Source organism: Notechis scutatus, unplaced genomic scaffold (genome assembly GCF_049901735.1).
Source record: "Notechis scutatus isolate UNSWTSFEM ecotype Mainland unplaced genomic scaffold, rNotScu1.2 NSCUCTG59, whole genome shotgun sequence".
In the NCBI taxonomy this organism is placed as follows: Eukaryota; Metazoa; Chordata; class Lepidosauria; order Squamata; family Elapidae; genus Notechis; species Notechis scutatus.
Window position 1 is genome coordinate 7,897 of NW_028263121.1, and position 20,154 is coordinate 28,050.

At 46.5% G+C, this 20,154-nt stretch overlaps 1 protein-coding gene across 2 annotated transcripts in view; it reads left to right on the forward strand.

Annotated features, from left to right (window-relative positions):
- The first annotated feature begins 1,701 nt into the window (after positions 1-1,701).
- The window catches only part of LOC113427524 (polyadenylate-binding protein 2-like), an 89,896-nt gene continuing 71,443 nt past the window's right edge, over positions 1,702-20,154 (forward strand). For both annotated transcript variants that reach the window (XM_087948689.1, XM_087948690.1), the window contains exons 1-2: positions 1,702-2,037; positions 6,451-6,565. In XM_087948689.1, coding sequence (XP_087804815.1) covers positions 1,702-2,037; positions 6,451-6,565 — 451 coding nt within the window. The remainder of the gene's footprint in view (positions 2,038-6,450; positions 6,566-20,154) is intronic.

Genomic DNA, 20,154 nt, shown 5'->3' on the forward strand with positions numbered 1-20,154 from the left:
AAGGCATGTCCTGTCCACTATTAAACCTTCTTTCCAAGCAACTTCCATGAAATCCAGTGTCTTTTTCCCCACTTGGAACTGAACCCAGAAGGATATTTCTTCCAACACTGCTTAATAAACAGCGTGTTGTCTGGGTAATTTTCAATGTCAATCTATCAATTTCTGCACAGTCTAGGATATCTTGTGAGATGAGTGAGACCAGCTGGTGCCTTTAATTGGTGCATTGGATCTAAGGATTGCTTTTCCTGGGTGTGCTCTTTCTGGAGAGCTTAAATGACCTCTCTGCTGAAGGGTTTCACTTTATGAGCAAGAGTTGGCTGCTGATAGTTATCATTGCATTTTAACTATTTTGATTCCTCAAAGTGCTCTGGCACCCTGCCTAATTTGTAAATCCGGTAAGGCAGAAAGAATAAATATATTGTTTTTAGGGAGATATTAACATGATTCTGCTTGATAATGAAATGTGTGCCAGAAATGTGTGTCATCCATCAGTCATTCACCCATATTTGTCAAGCAGGAAATGTTGTCTTGCTTGCAACAAAAACCACAAACGGAGGTACAAGTCAGAGGATTTTAACAAGGTGGGTTAGCAAAGATTTTGTGAAATCCAGCTACTTTCGCCCAGCTACAGGGGAGGGGGGGTAACTGAAATTCAAATTAACCAATGGATGGTTGACAAGTTGTTTTTCTGTGGTTTGTAGCCTTTGGAGTGTATAAAAGTAACTAAAACCTATAGCAAGTGTTCAGATGTGCTCTGGGTAAAATGCTCTGAACCTTTGCGCAAATAAAACTTATTTTTGGATTCCAAGGTCTGAGTCTGTCATTTCCTAAAACACAGGCTTGCAGGTATTTTTAATCTAATGATTGGTATTTAGGGAAGCTTTTTGTATTTTTGTACTGGTAATCCTTGACTTACAACAGTTCATTTAGTGACCATTTAAAGTTACAATGGCACTGAAAAAAGTGACTTATGACCGTTTTTCACACTTACGACCGTTGCAGCATCCCCACTGTCACGAGAATCCCACCCCTGGACTAAAACTATGTGCCAGATTTGCATAACGTCACCCATGCAATGTGATCTTTTGGCTGATTGGCTCAAGGCGGGCTGGGGGGCCCAATGAAAAACATCAGCGGATAGGATTGATACATTACTTTTCCGCCAATAAACGACGGATTTACCTTTAAAAAAAAAAAACACGCGAAACGACCAATCACGCATCGAGGATTAAGATTGGCGAGGAAAAGGCGGGCAAAGTCCGCCTTGCTTCAACCTCCCCCTACTTTCTTTTTGGGCCGTCGGTCTTTTCCCACCGGGGTCTAACAGACTGACACCGACCTCCTCCATTCAGCTCCACACCCAGAGCCAACAGGTGGTGGTGGAAACCCTTCCCGCCGTCCCAATCAGCGAGCATCAACGCTTTGAGGGCGGGGCCCCAAAGGAAAAAAAAAATCCTTCAGCTCCCATCCACCATTTTGAAGGCGGGTCGAACACGCTAACCCTTTTTCCAATCGCCAACGGACGCATCTTGATTGACGGCCGCGCCGGGCCAAACGAGGAGCCCAGGCTGAGGGCGTGAGGCAGAGGGCCAGTGGAGAGCGTCGGAGCGAGCCAATAGGAGCGGGTGCGAGACGGGGTAGCCAATCCGAGCGCGCGGCGGGCAGCCAGTGTCGGCGGCGGCGGCGGCGGCAGCGGGCTCTATGGCGTCTGTGAAAGGCACGAGCGTCGGCGTCGGCGGGCGAGGCGCCATCGCGGCCTTAGAGGGCGACGGGGAGCCGGGCGTGGGCCTGCCGTCGCAATACGGGAACGGGCTGGGGGAAACGGCCCCGGGGGAACAGGGCGGGGAACTCCGCGTGGAAGAGGAAGAGGAGATGCTGATCGAGGAGGCGGGTGGCGGCGGCCCCAGGGGCGCGATCTCGTCCTCCTCGCTGCCCTCCCGGGTCGGCCAGGCCGGCGTGGGCGCCCACCACCACCACTGTCAACCCGAGGAGCTGGAGGCCGGCCTGGGCGAGAGCGACTCCGCCATCGAGGACCCGGTGAGCATTTTTCTCCCCCACACATTTGGGCGGGAGGACGGTGGGGGGAATGTGTCGGGGACTTGGGTGGATGAAGGAAAAGAAGGAGGGAAGTTGGATGGATAGGTGGATGAAGGGGAGAGGAAGGAAAGAATTAAAGAGGAAATTCGAGAGTGGAAGGAAGGAAGGAAATTTAAAAAATGAAAATTAGTAGAAGGAAGGAAGAAGATGGGGATAAGTGGAAAGGAGGAAGGAAAGAATTAAATGAAAGATGAAATTAAGAGTGGAAGGAAGGAGATGGGATAAGTGGAAAGGAGGAAGGAAAGAATTAAAAGAAAACTGGAGAGTGGAAGGAAGGAGATGGGGACAAGTAGGAGGAAGGAAAGAAAGGAAAATTAGTGGAAGGAAGGAAGGAGGTGTGGATAAGTGGGAGGAAGGAAAGAATTAAAAAAGGAAAATTAGTGGAAGGAAGGAAGGAGATGATAAGGGAGGAAGGAAAGGAAAATGGTAAGGAAACAATGAATTTTAAAGGAAAAATGAAAAGGTGGGTGGGAGGAGGGAAGGAAGGAGACGAATAAGAAGGAAGAAATAGTTTTTAAAAGGAAAAATGAAAGGAAGGAAAGGAGAATTCTTAAAAAGGAAAAAAATTGGGAGGTTGGGAAGAAGGAAAGGATGTAAATGGGAATGGAAGGAAGGAAAGAATTTTTAAAAGGAAAAATTAAGAAAAAGAATTCTTGAGGGAGATGGGAATAAGATGGAAAGAATTTAAAGGAAAAATTAAAAGAGAGGAAGGAAGGAGAGAATTTTTAAAAGGAAGGAAGGGGAGAATTTTAAAAAAATCCTCTTCCTCCTCCTCTCAGATCTGTCTCTTATTTGGATCTCTCTCTTCTTTGCCCTGCAGGCCTGGCTGGAGAACAATAAGAGGGATAGAAGCCCCTTTTTTTTTTTTAAAAAAAAAATCTTTTTATTTTTGAAGGAGAGCTTGGTTGCTTCAGAGCCAGAGAAGCTGATCAGGAGGAAGAGCTATCTTTTGTGTGTGTGCATTTTGAAAAAAAAAAGTGGATAGGAAGGGAAGGGCGGCTGTTTGCTGGGGAGGAAGAAAGATGAGACTGAGCCATGGGGCTTAATGGGAGATTGGGGGGAGAGGATTAAAAGAGAGGGGGATCTTCACATGGCAATGCAGATCTTGGAGGGATTTGGGAGGGGCCTGGGAGACATGTGGCTGCTTGGAAAATGTCCCTAAGCAGGAAGCTTTGATGGGACAGTAGAGCTCCAGGGCAGGAAGAGCCTCCATTACTTCTCAGCGTGGAAACAAAGCATTTAGTGGAGGATGGGAGCCTCCGCTATTTGGACCAATCTGGGGAAAAAGACCCTCCTTTCTTTAAAGGCCAAGGGGGCTTCCACCGTCTGGGTATATTTTGGGAGGTTGGAAAGTCTGCACCATTTAATGGAAGGGAAACAATGCTGCTTGTTGTTGTTGTGCACAAGATGTGGGTGGTTAGAACTCACAATGTTTCAAATGGAAAACGAGAGGAAAAATAATGGGATCCAAGAGGGAAAAATGAGGAGGCAAAGGAAGGATGGGCAGCTGTTTGGAGTGGTGTGCAGGTAATCCTCGATTTACGACCCCAATCGAACCCTGAAATTTGGTTGCTAAGCAAGATACGGGTGAAGTTAATTATGCCTCCTGTTAACACCTTTTTTGCCACAGTGGTGTGAAGGAAGTTGCTGCAGTTGAGTTAGTAAAACGGTCGCTAAGTGAATTTGGCTTCCCCCATTGACTTGTCCAAAGGTCGCAAAACTGGGATCATTGCGTGACCCTGGGACGCAGGGACAGTCATAATTGCCAAGCACCTGAATTTTGATCATGTGACTGGGGTCGTAAGTGTGAAAAACGGTCATAAGTCACTTCAGTGCTGTCATAATGGACTTGTGAGTCGAGGGATTACCTGTATTACCCATGATTGGATCCTAATTGGCAGAGCAATTAGTCCTTGATTTACAACCACAATTGGGGTCCAGAATTTCCACTGTTAAGTGAGACAATTGCCTGATTTTACAACCGACTTTGCCATGGTGGATAAAAGGAATCGCAGGATTGTTAAACGAATCCAGCTTCCCCCCATTGACTTTGCTAGTTGGCAGCCGTCCAAAAAGGTCAAATGGTGTGATTGTGTGACCCCCCATCCCCAGGACAGTGCAACTATTGTAAATACAGGTGAAACTCGAAAAATTAGAATATCGTGCAAAAGTTCATTTATTTCAGTAATGCAACTTAAAAGGTAAAACTAATATATGAGATAGACTCATTACATGCAAAGGAAGATAGTTCAAGCCGTGATGTGTCATAATTGAGATGATTGTGGCTTACAGCTCATGAAAACCCCAAATCCACAATCTCAGAAAATTAGAATATTGTGAAAATGTTCAGTATGCTAGGCTCAAAGTGTTCCACTCTAATCAGCTAATTAAGCCATAACACCTGCAAAGGGTTCCTGAGCCTTTAAATGGCCTCTCAGTCTGGTTCAGCAGGAATCACAATCATGGGAAAGACTGCTGACCTGACAGTTGTGCAGAAAACCATCATTGACACCCTCCATAAAGAGGGAAAGCCTCAAAAGGTAATTGCAAAAGAAGTTGGATGTTCCCAAAGTGCTGTATCAAAGCACATTAATAGAAAGTTATGTGGAAGGGAAACGTGTAGAAGAAAAAGGTGCACAAGCAGCAGGGATGACCGCAGCCTGGAGAGGATTGTCAGGAAACGGCCATTCAAAAGTGTTGGGGACTTTCACAAGGAGTGGACTGAGGCTGGGGTCAGTGCATCAAGAGCCACCACACACAGACGGATCCTGGACATGGGCTTCAAACGTCATATTCCTCTTGTCAAGCTGCTCCTGAACGACAAACGTCAGAAGCGATGTTTTGGGGAATCGCCCGGGCGGAGCCAGGGCGGGCGAGCGGAGGGCAGGCGAGCGGCGCGAGCGGTGGGTGGCGCAGGCGGAGGGCGGGCGGCGCGAGCAGCGGGCGGTGCGCGCGGTGGGGGGTCTCTTGGCCGGCCCCGATTTTTTTTCCAGAGGGGAATATCATGCCTGAAGAACGGAGAGGCACACACTGCAAGATGCTTGAAGTCCAGTGTGAAGTTTCCACAGTCTGTGTTGATATGGTGGTGTTCATCTGCTGGTGTTGGTCCACTATGCTTCATTAAGTCCAGGGTCAACGCAGCCGTCTACCAGGAGATTTTGGAGCACTTCATGCTTCCTTCCGCAGACAAGCTTTATGGGGATGCTGACTTCATTTTCCAGCAGGACTTGGTGACACTGCCAAAAGCACCAAAACCTGGTTCAATGACCGTGGGATTACTGTGCTTGATTGGCCAGCAAACTCTCCTGACCTGAACCCCATAGAGAATCTATGGGGCACTGCCAAGAGAAAGCTGAGAGACATGAGACCGAACAATGCAGAAGAGCTGAAGGCCGGTATTGAAGCATCCTGGTCTTCCATAATACCTCAGCAGTGCCACAGGCTGATAGCTTCCATGCCACGCCGCATTGAGGCAGTAATTGCTGCAAAAGGGGCCCAAACCAAGTACTGAGTACATATGCATGCTTATACTTTTCAGGGGTCCGATATTGTTCTATGTACAATCCTTGTTTTATTGATTGCATGTAATATTCTAATTTTCTGAGATTGTGGATTTGGGGTTTTCATGAGCTGTAAGCCATAATCATCACAAATATGACAAATCACGGCTTGAACTATCTTACTTTGCATGTATTGAGTCTATCTCATATATTAGGTTCACCTTTTAAGTTGCATTACTGAAATAAATGAACTTTTGCACAATATTGTAATTTTTCGAGTTTCACCTGTATGTGGTGGTTGCCAAGTGCCCCAAATTTAGATCGACGTCACCGTGGAGATGCCCTGTCCGTAAGCGTGAGCGTGTAATTCATTTTTTACCCAGTGGCGTTATATCGAATGTCACTAAATGAATGATTGTATGTCGAGGACTACCTGTGGTTTTGTTGTAGAATGGGTACAGGTAGTCCTCGACTTACAACAATTCAATTCAAAGTTACAATGGCACTGAAAAAAGTGACTTAGGACCATTTTTCACACTTAACGGACCATTCCAGCATCCTCGTGGTCACGTGATCAAAATTCAGACCCTTAGCAACTGACTCACATGACGAGTGTCTTGCACGATCCCCCCCTTTGCAACTGCACAGATTCACTTAATGGTGGCAAGGAAGGTCATAACCTGGGGCCAAACTTGTTGAACCAATGTCTCACTCAGCAACAATAAATTTTGGGCTCCGTTGTCATAAGTCAAGGACTACCTTTCCTTCTTTCAGAAGGAGCCTTTGGGTGGGAAAAACTCAAAAAGGACATTTTTTATTTTTTGCTCATGGCTGCTCGCTTAATCCTCCCCAGGAGCTGGAAGCCATTAAAGCCAGGGTACGAGAGATGGAGGAAGAAGCTGAGAAGTTGAAAGAGTTGCAAAATGAAGTTGAGAAACAGATGAACATGAGCCCCCCACCTGGCAACGGTGAGACACCGCCCCACCTTCCTGGAAATCTTTTGCTTTCTGAATTTTCGCCATCTTCTCACTCAGGAGAGCCATTTAACTATTAAGGATTGTAGACACACATATTCACACACAATGTCATATTTGGGTGTGAGTTTGCATTTGTATCCATAAGTATATATGACAACAACCTCTTTGGTCTAGTGGTTAAGGCACTAGGTGAGAAAGTGGGAAACTGAATTCTAGTCCCACCTTAGTCATGAAAGCCAGCTGAGGGCCTTTGGGCCAATCACCAGGTGCCTTTGGGCCAATCACCAGGTCCTGTCCGCATGAAAGTTGGCTGGGTGTCTGTGGGCCAGAGATGGTGAGTTCTAGTCCTGTCTCAGGATGAAAGATGGCTGGGTGTCTTTGAGCCAATCACCAGGAGACTGAGTTCTAGTTTGCCTCAGGCACGAAAGCCAGCTGTGTGATTTGGGACCAGTCACCAGGTGACTGAGTTCTAGTTGTGTCTCAGCACTAAAGCTGGCTGGATAAATTTTGGTCTGTCCCTGTCTCTCAGCCCAACCCACCTCATGGGGTTGTTATGGGGAAAATAGGAGGAAGCTATGTTGAATATGTTCACCTCCTTGAGTTATTTGTAAAAAATATTAAAAGCAGGATACAGATAAATAAAATATACGTGTCTCTGTGCACAGGGTATACGGTCCCATATGTCAATCACAATAGGTTTTTTTAAAATTCTCAGAGAAAAGGTAATTGTGCTTCAAATACTTAATATAAGTATATAGTTAAATCATGGGACCTCAATTCTGGTACACCCTGTGCATATCTATGAGTGGGTCTGTGCTTGTATGTTTGTACAGCTGTGTGAAAAAGTCCTGCACGCTTTACGGTTTACGGTTTATGACATTTTTTGGATAGGCCATTGATTTTATGATATGCTAACTGCTATGCAAATATTGTTATATTTAAATAAAAACTGGTGGTTTTTAAGTGAAAAGCATAAGCTTTTTGCAATTTGATGCTGTTTGGATGGGGATTGTGAATTTTCTTGCATGCTTACAATGCATGCTTCAATGACTATGAAAACAGATTAACTGATGCATACCCAGTGGCATACATGTTGCAGTTACTAAGGCCGATGCTAGTGTTTTGTTAACATTTTTATTGTTTGTGGCCCTGAAAAGGACCGTTTAGGTAACCAAACATGGCTACTAATATGAAATTGGCCAGCCCTTATTGCTTATCACCAGGCGGCATCGCTTCGGCATAGACTGTATAAGCCTTTGCACGTGATCTTTGGTGACAATGTGGTGCCAGGCTGCAATAATGGATTCAATCAGCTTCTGCTTGGTCTTCGGATGCTTCTTGCTTATTTCATAACCAGTCTTGGCCCATAAGTTCTCAATTGGGTTCAAATCCGGGCTCTGAGCTGGCCAATCCAGGAGTCGAGCACCATGCTTCTTCATCCACTGCTGGACGGACTTGGCTCGATGACAAGGAGCATTGTCATCCTGGAAGTAAAAGTCCTTCCCTACAAGTTGCTGAGCTGAAGGAAGCATGGTCTTTTCCAGGACTTCAGCATACTGCTTGTAATTTATGATTCCCTGCACGATTTGTATCCGACCAATACCAGAAGTAGCGATACAGCCCCAAGATCATCATGTGCAATGGATGCTTCACAGATAGATTCAGGCAGTACGGCCTAAATTCTTCAGCTGGAAATCTTCTGACATACTTATTGCACTGATTCCCAGTCAAGTAGAAATTGCTCTTGCCACTGAAGATGACCTTGGCCCATTGTTAGTTGGTCCACTTGGCATACTTCTTGGCTCACGCATGTCGACGAGAGCAGTGAGCGTCTGTGAGCAAAGGATTACTTTGAGCCTTCTGGCAAGCAGTCTACGACGCACTGTGCTTGTGCACACTTTTACATCACATGTTTCACCCCAAATTCTTGTAATCTGAGGTGAGGTGAGCTTCCTGTCAGCCATTGAAATGCGTTGCAGAGCCTGATCTTGCCATTTTGTCGACTTCCTTGGTCTTCCAGAGCGGAGCCTGTCATCAACTGAACCAGTTATTTGGTATTTTTCGATAAATAAATTTTATTAAGTTTTCAAATTTAAAAAAATAAAACTTTATACATTGTTATCAACATCAAGACATTTTTTGCATCTCCTCACATTTTTCTGTATATGTATTTACTTATTCCTTTACCATTACATCTTACTCTTGCTATAAATCAATATCTTTTATCCTTACATATCAATCTTCTCCATGGTATATTTACATATTCCCTCATTCTTTTCCTAATTGCCATTTTATTTTATTTTTATTTCTAAACCAGGGGTCGCCACCCTTTTGGACCTCAGGGACCACCAAACTCATAATTTTAGATCCCAGGGACCACTAAATGGTTCTGTGGGTGTGGCGTAATTTGTGGATGTGGCTTGGTGGTCATGTGACTGGTTAGGCATGGCTTGTATGTAAATATTATAAATATATAAATATTCAATTTTTTATAAAAAAGAGCAACTTTTACCCAAAATCAGACAAAGCAGGCAGGCAGATTGAGTTGCTCACAGAATCACAGATTCATTCAGAGATCTATCTATCTGCCATTGGCTAGCTCAGTCTGTCACATAAAATTTGCTTGCAAGCAAACTCTCAAAATTAACTCACAACACACCATGTATGTAAATATTGAATTTTTTTATAACAGCAACTTTTACCCAAAATCAGGCAAGCAGGCAGATTGAGTTGCTCACAGAATCATTCAGTGATCTATCTGCCATCGGCTAGCTCAGTCTCAAATTTGCTTGCCATGAGTCTGCATTGAATTTGCTTGCAAGCAAACCTTCAGTCCTAAGGGAGGTTCGGCTGTACGTAAAAGCAGAGCCAAAGGTCTAAAGACTAGCAAGAAAGCAAGAAATCCAACCATTTCCTACTTCCTAGCTAATCTAAATCTCCCGGCACAGCAAAACAGATGATGATCGAAAAAAAGGAAAAATAGAAATTTAGCAGGCAAGTTTACCGGGTAAGGAGTGAGTGGGTGGGGAGGGTTCCTGCGGGCCATGTGGGCAGCGCAGCCTTGTGTTTCTGTGCAGCTTGGATAAATTGCTTTGGGGGGTGCTCTAGGGGTGAGATTTTTCTGCGGCCCACCAGTGGGCCGTGGCCCACCAGTTGGCGACCACTGATATAAAGGATATATAGGGTATAGCAGTTATAAAGAATATAGCAATCTATAAAATAGGATAAATAAATTAATTCTTCTTGCAAGCAATCATATATATACATACTAGTTTTTTTTCAATATACAATTTTGAATTTAATACTTAGAAATTATTTAGCTTTCTTTTTCTTTCTTCCTTCTTCTTTTCCCTTCTGCACACCGTCACATGACTTTCCTCATTTCCTATTTCATCAGTCTTTAACTACTTAGTCACTTTCACTCTCAAATTGCAGTCACAGCTTTCTATCAAAATGGTTCCACTCTCCGTTCAATTACAGTTTTCCATTAAAGTTCCAATTGTTCTCTCTAATGTCTCTTTTCTGCTCTGCAGAAAATCAATCCAAATTGTAGAAATTTTAAGTTTTTATTCACAGAGTCTCGATCTTCTGCGGCGCTCTCTCTCAGCTGTCAAAGTGTTCTGTTTCCTCCTCTCCCTTTTGCTCCGCTATCCCCCGCCAATTAGTCGCTGTATTCACTCTTTCCGGAGACTCCCTCTGTCAATGTCTTTCACAGGGTTCTCTTCTCTCACCTCTCAAAAACTGTCCCAGTCTGCCGTTCTTCTTCTGATGTCTTGCGTTGATCCACTTTCCTGCTTCCCGATCATAGCTGTCTGTCACAGCTTCGGACCCTCCATAGATGCCGGGTTTCTTTCGCACCGGATTCAAAGGGCTTCCCCTCGTCGCAGCGGGAGGTTGCTTTCCTCCACTCTGCTCCTAGGTTTCCCCTTCTAACTCGTGTGTCTCTCCAAGCTTCACGATGCCTCTGAGAGCTTCCAAGCACGAAAATTTGGATACAGGGTTGCAGAGATCGCTCTCCTGCTCCGCTCCGACGTGACCTCACCACCTGAAGTCCCCTATTTGGTATTTTTCAACCACTCTGCTCACTGTGGTGTGATGGCATTTCAGTCTCTTGGCCATTTCTGTAGAGGAGTAACCCTCTTCATGAAGCACAATGATGCGATGCCGCTGCTCAGTACTGGTGAAAGCAAAGGCCTTCTTTTCCCTTGTAAAGCATCGACAGGTCAGGATGGGTAGCACTCTTCCTTGTCTGCTTAGGACTGAGTATGCAGAAGGCTTATTAGCCTAGCTCCGCTCACTCTGGGTAACTCCTCCCCAGTTTATGCTCAGTCCTTAGCAAACAAGGACGTGTGGTTTGCCTCTCCTGCCTTTGGAACGTTTCCTTCCAAAGGCAGTCTTACTAGAAACTTTCCTTTTTCCTTTCTTTTTCCTTTGCTAAAAAGCCTCCTTTTTGTCTTCCCGATTTAAAATTGGTGCTCCACAACACAGCTGAGGACTGCTTTGGGGATCCGGTGCAGCCAACGGGCCGCAGCTGCCGTTTCCAGCCCTTTGGGGCGAAGAATAGATCACAAATCGGTCGGACGGCCAGAAAACAAGAGCGGAGGCTTCCGCCATTGCTGGGAAGCTGTGGGTCCATTTTTCGGTGCTCCGCAGTGAAGAGGAGGCGCTTTTCTTGATGGACGGCATTTTTTGAGAAGAGTGGGCGACGGCCACGCTCTCATCAGAGCTGCGGGGATTGTTTTACCCTGTGGTGAAGCAGTAGCTGCATGGATCTTGCAGCTACCTTTTTGTATTAGAGTTTGTTACCTTTCTCTGCCTAGCAGAGCATCGGAAGCCAGGGAGGGTTCAATCCTCTCCCTGAAGAAGAAGTTACAGACATGATATTATTCCGATTAAAATCGGAATTCCGATTTTTTTGGGCGGGTGGTGGGGGGTCTCTTTTGGCCGGCCCCGATTTTTTTTTCAGAGGGGAATATCATGCCTGAAGTTGGTGGCCATTTTGAAGATCCCTCGTGGCCTGCGGCCATTTTGAAATCTGTGTTGGCAATTTGAAGACTCAATCAGCCATTTTAAAGAACAGACTTCTTCCCACCACTGCTGCACCTTTGGTCACCACCAGTTGCCTCTGGAGCTGCAAATGACATCGAAGGGTCGGCACTATAAATTTCAATTTTCCTGGTGGGGGATTGGTTTCCCTTTCCCGAAGTAGACCAGGACCCTTGGGCTCCTGGCAGGGCCTGGTCTCTTTATATTGCCCTAACAGGCCCAGGAGGGTTTGAGTCCCAGTAGGAAGAGAAATCTTTCTACTGAAGTGCTTTTGGGCAGAAGAAAGTGGTGGTTGGTGTGGGGATAGAGAAGATTTCCCCTTAAGATAATTTCATAAATCCCTTCATGTGCTTGCCTCCGGGCACAGGACTTCCAGTCCAGATTTGGCCTTGCTGCTCCATGATGGCTGCAGCCCAAGGGAAACCAGAGCTTCTAAAAGCAGCCAAGCCTTAAATGGTGGCTCCTGCTGTTTCTACCAAAGGGAAGCAGCCTGTAAAGAAGGCCTCAAGGGCGGGGGAGAAGGATGCTTCTAGGCACCATCAAGCCATTGAGAAGCATATCGCCAAAGTGCATCAGGCCTCTTCTTGAGTAACGTCTGCACGCTCCTCTTCTTTGGCTGCACTCAGTGAAGTGGATTTGGAGGAGCCTGGACCTTCTTCCAGACCTGTGATCTAAACTTGGTCCCCTGAGGTTTTGTTCTGTCCCAGCCGAAGTTTCCGAAAGCAAACACAGATAAACTCCAAAACTGAAACGTTCATGGCTTTATTCCACAAATAATCCTCTTTGTAGATAACAGATAGCTTCCAGCCAAGTCATTCTTACTCCTGAGTCACCTGTGCTGCTCTTCCATAAATCATCCTGCTCTCACACCCAGCACAGGCTACTCAGGAACAACCTCCTGATTGCTGCCGGCGAACCACAACAGGTTTCCAGAAGAGGCGCTTCTCCCATTACTTCCGAAGGCTACAGTCAAGCTGAGAATCTTCATGGAGAAGGGGCACCTTGGCTGGAGAGTGGGCATAGTAATAAGGGAGTGGAACCTCCTTCCCTGCTACCACCCCTGCAGCCAGACTTACTGATTCTTCTGATTCGGATGTCCCTTTTAAATTGCAGACAATCAGGAAGGGCATCTCAGAAGGCTTGCAAAGAGATACCCGTCATTCATTTGTAACTTCTGATTCATCAGAAAGGAGATCCAGGCTTCGTGAAACTCTCTTGTCAGAACGAGGCTCCTTTGTCCAGGATCCTGTTTTCTGGGTTGGCTGAAGACCTCGCTCCTCCTGCCTCAGTATCTCCATCATTGGTGGGTGAACCTGATCGGCCTGAATCCGATAGGTCATAGGATGAAAGCCCTTTTGTTGAGGTATTCTCCGTTAGGAGAATGAGTGCACTCAGGGAAACGTAGTGAAAGTGGTGTTGAATAACACACAACCAACACACAGATACACTGAATAGTAAAATGTAGGTTTTACTTCCAGTAAACGGGTAAACAAAGTCCAACCAACAGTCCAAATCATACACGGTTAAAGCTGGTAGTATTCAATACAGTTAGTCCAGGGATAATCCAAAAATGAAGTCCAGTATCATAAACAAAGTTCAGTAAACAGAGTTTGCTAACAGTTGCAAGACTCACAGCAATCCAAGCAGAACGACGTTCAGGCAAAAGGCAATAGGGAAATGCAAGAAGAGAACAAACCAGGTTTCTGGCTCCATCTTATGGCCGTCGGAGGAATCTCAGCCAATCACATTTACAACATTCTCTTAAAGATACAATAGTATTAAATGACTATCCTGGTTTATATATTGCCAACCCAACTGTTAGGTGACTATCATTCCGAACACCTTTCTCAGGAGATTCTGGTGTTTACAGGTTGTTTTAATCTCTCTTTGTTTAGTCCCTTGTTGGTTCAAGGCTAGAAACACTGCAAAGTTGAGAAAAGCAGATGATGAAGCAGCATCCACACTCCCCCTGGAGGAGTCAGCTGTTCTGTTTGATGAGCCGCCAGTCAAAACGGAAGTGGTCCCATCACCAAAGCTGTTCCTGAAGGTAATCAAGAAACAGTTTAAAGCTCCTGCCACGGGGCCCAATCCTTTGGCCTCTGATCGCAGGTTCTTCAGCGTGGGGGCGGAACTTACCAAGGCCCTTCAGGTCCCCACAGTTAATGATCCGGTCGCTACCAGGACCACCTCCTCATCTACCCTTCAGACCCAGAGGAAGTCCTCCAAGCAGAAGAAAGGCGAGCGGAACAGTCGCTACAACGATCCCATTTGGCAGCTGCCTGGCCTGTCAAGGCTTCTACAGCGGCTTCCTTTATGAGAACCTCATTCACGTAACTGAAGCAGCTGCGGGATAGCATTCCCTCATCGGATGTCTGTACCCACCAGGACATCAACAAAATCATGGTGGCTACTGAATCTTACGGCAGGTGCCCCTTGCCTAGCACCTGATTTGTGACAAAGGCCATTGCCTGCTCGGTGGCAGCCAGGCGTAGGCTCTGCCTACACAGCTGGCAAGCTGATGGCAGACATAAACGGAAGTTGGCGTCTGCCCTGGTCCTAGGGGATAAGATCTTCGGGGAGGTCCTGGAGCCCCTTCTGATGGAGACCTAGGCCAAAAAGGAATATGCTTCCTTCACTTCCACAGAGAGTGGAACATCGATATGCTCCTTATTGCTATCACCCTCGGTTCAGAGGAGAGTCAACTTCCACTATTCCACCGGCCGTCGAAGCTTACTTATCAATGCTCAGAACCTCGTCCTGACTGCTCAGACAAGAGCAGGCAGCAGTTTTCTTCTAAACAGCTTTTTCACAGAGGAGGAAATCGCCCATTCCGTCACCAATGCTAATAACACAGTCTTGGTGTTCGTTTAGTGTGGATTGCTGACCAATGGGAGGGTATTACTTCAGACGCCTGGGATCTATCCACCATTAGATCGGGTCTTTCACTAGAATCTACTCCACTCCTCCAAGGTTTTTGTCTTCCTGCCCAGTATCTAGAGATGCAGTGAAGCGGAGTCTGATGGAGTCAGCCATCCAGCATTTGCTGGACCTCAGAGCCATTTAGGAAGTTCCCCTCATCGACAGGGGATGGGATTCTTGTCCAGAAATTTCATTTTTCCCAAGGCCTCGGTGGGGTGGAGGTCTATTCTTGATTTGAATTGACTCAATGCTTTTGCTGTGTACAGGCATTTTAAAATGCTCGCTTTTGCTTCCATCTTGGAAAGCGTTCGGCAGGGGGCCTTCCTTTCATCAATAAGACTTGATGGAAGCCTATTTACATGTTTTTATTTGTTCGTCCCGCAGGAGATTTCTTCGGTTCTGCTATCAGGGTAAACCTTTCCAATACAGGGCCCTTCCCTTTGGGTTATCTTTGGCCCCCAGGGTATTTACCAAGATTCTTTCCCCTTTGGCAGTGCATCTCCGCTCCTTCCCAGTGCATCTACAATGTTATCTGGATGACATATTAATAATGTCTTCCTTTCAGAGTGCTCAGCAGGATCAGCAGGCTACTATATCTGGGCTGCAGAACCTGGGGTTTTCCATCAACCAGAAAAAAAGTCATTTCTCTCACACGAAGCGTCTCCTTCATTTCGGGGCCATTGACACACTGGAGTGTGTCAGGTATTCCTCTCCCAGGAGCGTCTGTCTGGCCTTCAGGGGATGATCAGGCACGTTCAGGCCAAGAGTTTGGTCCCTTTGGACCTTCTTTCTCAGCTGTTGGGCAAGATGATTTCCTGTATTGGAATTGTTCCCTGGGCCTGGCTTCTTGCCAGGTCTCTTCAGTGGTTTTTGCTTCCGGTCCAGAAAGCAGGGTCCAGTCACTCCCTGAGGAAGGTTAAGTTGCCTAGACAAGTATTACTTTCCTTTCATTGGTGGCTGTCCAGGGCCATGTCCGGGGGTCAGTCTTTCCAACTGGAATCCTGTCTGATTCTCACTACAGATGCTTCCCTATCAGGTTCCCTCTGGGCCCAGGGGTTATGGTCTCCTCAGGAACAGGCTCACAGCACTAACTGGCTGGAGCTCAGAGCTGTTTGTTTGGCCCTGAGGAAATTCCTTGGCCAGGTGTCTGGGTCCAATGTCTTGGTTATGGCAGACAATGTGGCCACGTAGGCTCACATCATTAGGCAAGGTGGTACCAGATCCTGGTCCCTTATGACAGAGGTGGAGTCTCTGGTTAGGTGGGCGGAACGGAACCTTCTCTCGATCAGGGCTGAGCACTTTTCTGGGTCTGATAATACTCAGGCAGATTTGCTCAGCAGAACGACCATTGACCATGTGGAATGGCAATTGCATCCTTCCCTATTTTACTGGATCTCCCAGATATTTGGTTGCCCTGTGGTACATCTATTTGCCTCATCCCATAATGCCCAACTGCCCAGATATTATACGAGGTTTTTCTCCCAGGGTGCGGAAGGCACTAATGCCTTGTGTTGCAGCTGGCTTTCGGGGCTCCTCTACATCTTTCCGCTATTGCCACTCATCCCAGTGTTGATTCGTAAGCTCCTGTTGGAACAGGCCGAGATCATATTGGTGGATGACATATTAATATGGGCCCTGCAGGCATTGGTTTGCCGACTTGATGGGCCTTTCAGTGAAACCCCCTTGGCGTATTCCGGAGGAAGATGTCTCTCTTCTCCAGGGGTCCTTGTCTCACCCGGAGCCCCAGTGGTTGCAACTGGCAGTGTGGAGATTGTGTGGGGCATCTTAAAGAGCACCCACTTTTCCTACTAGGGCAGTGATGGCTAACCTATGACACGCGTGTCACTCGTGACACGCCGAGGCACTTTGACTGACACGCCTGTTGGTGTGGGGAAAACCTGCACATTTAGAGGCTGCCTGTGCTCTGCTCCAATCCCTGCTCCCTGCTTGTTGCGTGGAGGCGTGTCACCGCTGCCACAAGATCTTTTCAGCAGAGAACCAGTTTTAACCGCCATAAACTGAGGTTTGTCAGTTTCATTACCTCAGGAACACTACAGGAGGAAAGGAGATCCATGAGGTTCACAGCCCTGTAAGGTGGCCTTCCGATCCCCACATCCTGCACCTGCAGCCCTGAGACCAGGGAGACGAGTTTCACAGCCCTGTGTGATCACCCCAGCCCAGTCCGTCATAAACCAAATTATTGATATTTCTTGAAGTGACACACGACCCGAGGAAGGCTACACTTTTTCCCGATTTTCGACACACCAAGCTGAAAAGGTTAGCCATCACTGTACTAGGGTATCCTAATGATTCAGGCCTCCAGGCGCCCATCAACAATTTGCATTTATGAAGCTACTTGGCTAGCTTTTTCAGGTTGGTGTGCCAAGTCCAACATCTTACCTCGACAAGCTTCGGTGGCTGCAGTCTTGGAATTTTTACAGGCAGGTCTGGACAAAGGTTTTTCTCCCGATACCCTCCGACTGCAGGTGGCAGCCATTTCGTTGGTCTTGTCGTGTGGGAAACTGGAAACTTTGGCTCGTAGGTTCGTAGGTTCCTCAGGGGGACTTCCAACTTTGCCCTCTTATGGTTCATAGGTACCCCACCTGGGACCTGCCCAAAGTGTTACAGTCCCTCGCCAGGTCTCTGTTTGAGTCACTTCAACAAGCCAGTCTTCATCTCCTTACTCAGGGTAGTTTTCCTGGTGACAATCACCTCTGGGAGGAAGGTCTCGGAATTGGTTGCACTCTCGGTTCGTTCTGACCTCTGCATTTTCCATCCTCATCAGGTGGTTTTAAGATTGGATCCAGCCTTCATTCCAAAGGTCAACACATCTTTTCACAGAGCTCAGGAGCTGGTGCTTCCAGATTTATGTCCTCTTCCGGTCCATGAGCTGAAAAAGACTTGGCACACTCTGGATATGCGCAGAGCTTTAAAAATTTACATTAAACGTACTGCTGTCTTCAGACGGACGGAGTCTTTGTTTTGTTCTTTCCAGCCTTACTCATTGGAGGGTAAGGTCACTCCATCTACGGTGAGCAGATGGATCAAAGTGTGTATAGCCAGGGCCTATTCCAGCAGGGCTCTGCCAGTTCCAAGGGGCATTACGGCCATTCCACCCGTAGTGCGGCTACGACTGTGGCCTGGGCTACACAGGCGTCGGAGGAGATCTGCAGGACGGCTACATGGACCTCACCTTCGCCTTTCATCTGTCATCGTCTAGTTGCCTTTGCGTCAGCGGATGCGGCATTTGGTAGACGGGTCCTCCAACAGGTCATTTCGGAACGTGCCAGTCAGGACCAGTCTTAACCCTCCCGAGGACAACCCTGCTTTGGTATGTCCCAACCTGACCTGTCGATGCCTTACAAGGGAAAATGGCCGTTGTTTACCTGAACACTTTTCCTTGTAGGCGAGACAGGTCAGCCCCACCCTTAGACTGGTTCCCTTCCTGGGACCGGGGTGTGTGTTTCCCTATTGTTCTTTTTCGTTCATTAGAGGCAACCCGTTCTGTCTTCGCATAAACTGGGGAGGAGTCACCCAGAGTGGGCAGAGCTAGGCTAATAAGCTTTTTGCACAGATTCAGTCCTAAGCAGACAAGGAAGAGTGCTACACATCCTGACCTGTCTCGCCTACAAGGAAAAGTGTTCAGGTAAAGATCGCCCAATCCGTGCCTGCAGCCAGAGCTAAATTAAATTTCTTGATGCTTTTCATGCCTATTTATAGTCAGAGAGTATGACAGCATTTTTTAATAAAAGTTTTTATTTTTTAAGACAAACATATACAAACAAAACATAAAAACATAAAACCATCTTCCATTTTATATACATACAGTGTGTCAGTTGGTTACAAATCTTTTGTGCTATCCTTTCATAGTCATTACAGTTTATATAAATTTTCACATTGTCAAACTAACATGCTTATATATTTATCAGTTATTAATCACCCATGACTAAACTATTTATTCCATTTTATACAAGATATTCCAAATTTTATTTTGAAATTTATATTGTACTTTCATCCAGTGGTTTTATATGTCTATATTATCTATTACATTACCATGTCTTTTTGTCCAACCATTGATAAAACAAATCCCATATCATATAAAATTGCTTGTCTTCTTGCTCTCTAATTTCAAATGTCAATTTACTCATTTCAGCACTGTCCATAATTTTCTTAATAACTTCCTCCTGCATTAGGTGTTTTGTCATTTTTCCAATTCTTAGCAAATACAATTCTAGCCTCTGTTAAAACATTTACAATCAAATATTTCAGCTCTTTATTGTACACTGCTCAAAAAAATAAAGGGAACACAAAAATAAGACATCCTAGATCTGAATGAATGAAATATTCTTATTAAATACTTTGTTCATTACATAGTTGAATGTGCTGACAACAAAATCACACAAAAATTATCAATGGAAATCAAATTTAGCAACCCATGGAGGTCTGGATTTGGAGTTACACTCAAAATTAAAGTGGAAAAAAAAACACTACAGGCTGATGCAACTGTGATGTAAAGTCCTTAAAACAAGTCAAAATGAGGCTCAGTAGTGTGTGTGGCCTCCACGTGCCTGTATGACCTCCGTACAATGCCTGGGCATGCTCCTGATGAGGTGGTGGATGGTCGTCTGAGGGTTCTCCTCCCACACCTGGACTAAAGCATCCCCCAACTCCTGGACAGTGTGGTGCAACATGGTGTTGGTGGATGGAGCGAGACATGATGTCCCAGATGTGCTCAATTGGATTCAGGTCTGGGGAACGGGCGGGCCAGTCCATAGCATCAATGCCTTCGTCTTGCAGGAATTGCTGACACACTCCAGCCACATGAGGTCTAGCATTGTCTTGCATTAGGAGGAACCCAGGGCCAACCACACCAGCATATGGTCTCACAAGGGTCTGAGGATCTCATCTCGGTACCTAATGGCAGTCAGGCTACCTCTGGTGAGCACATGGAGGGCTGTGCGGCCCCCTAAAGAAATGCCACCCCACACCATTACTGACCCACTGCCAAACCGGTCATGCTGGAGGATGTTGCAGGCAGCAGAACGTTCACGGTGTCTCCAGACCCTGTCACGTCTGTCACGTGCTCAGTGTGAACCTGCTTTCATCTGTGAAGAGCACAGGGCGCCAGTGGCAAATTTGCCAATCTTAAGTGTTCTCTGGCAAATGCCAAACGTCCTGCACAGTGTTGGGCTATAAGCACAACCCCCACCTGTGGACGTTGGGCCCTCATACCACCCTCATGGAGTCTGTTTCTGACCGTTTGAGCAGCCACATGCACATTTGTGGCCCGCTGGAGGTCATTTTGCAGGGCTCTGGCAGTGCTCCTCCTGTCCCTCCTTGCACAAAGGGGGAGGTAGCGGTCCTGATGCTGGGTTGTTGCCCTCCTACGACCTCCTCCACGTCTCCTGATGTACTGGCCTGTCTCCTGGTAGTGCCTCCATGCTCTGGATACTACGCTGACAGACACAGCAAACCTTCTTGCCACAGCTCGCATTGATGTGCCATCCTGGATGAGCTGCACTACCTGAGCCACTTGTGTGGGTTGTAGACTCCGTCTCATGCTACCACTAGAGTGAAAGCACTGCCAGCATTCAAAAGTGACCAAACCATCAGCC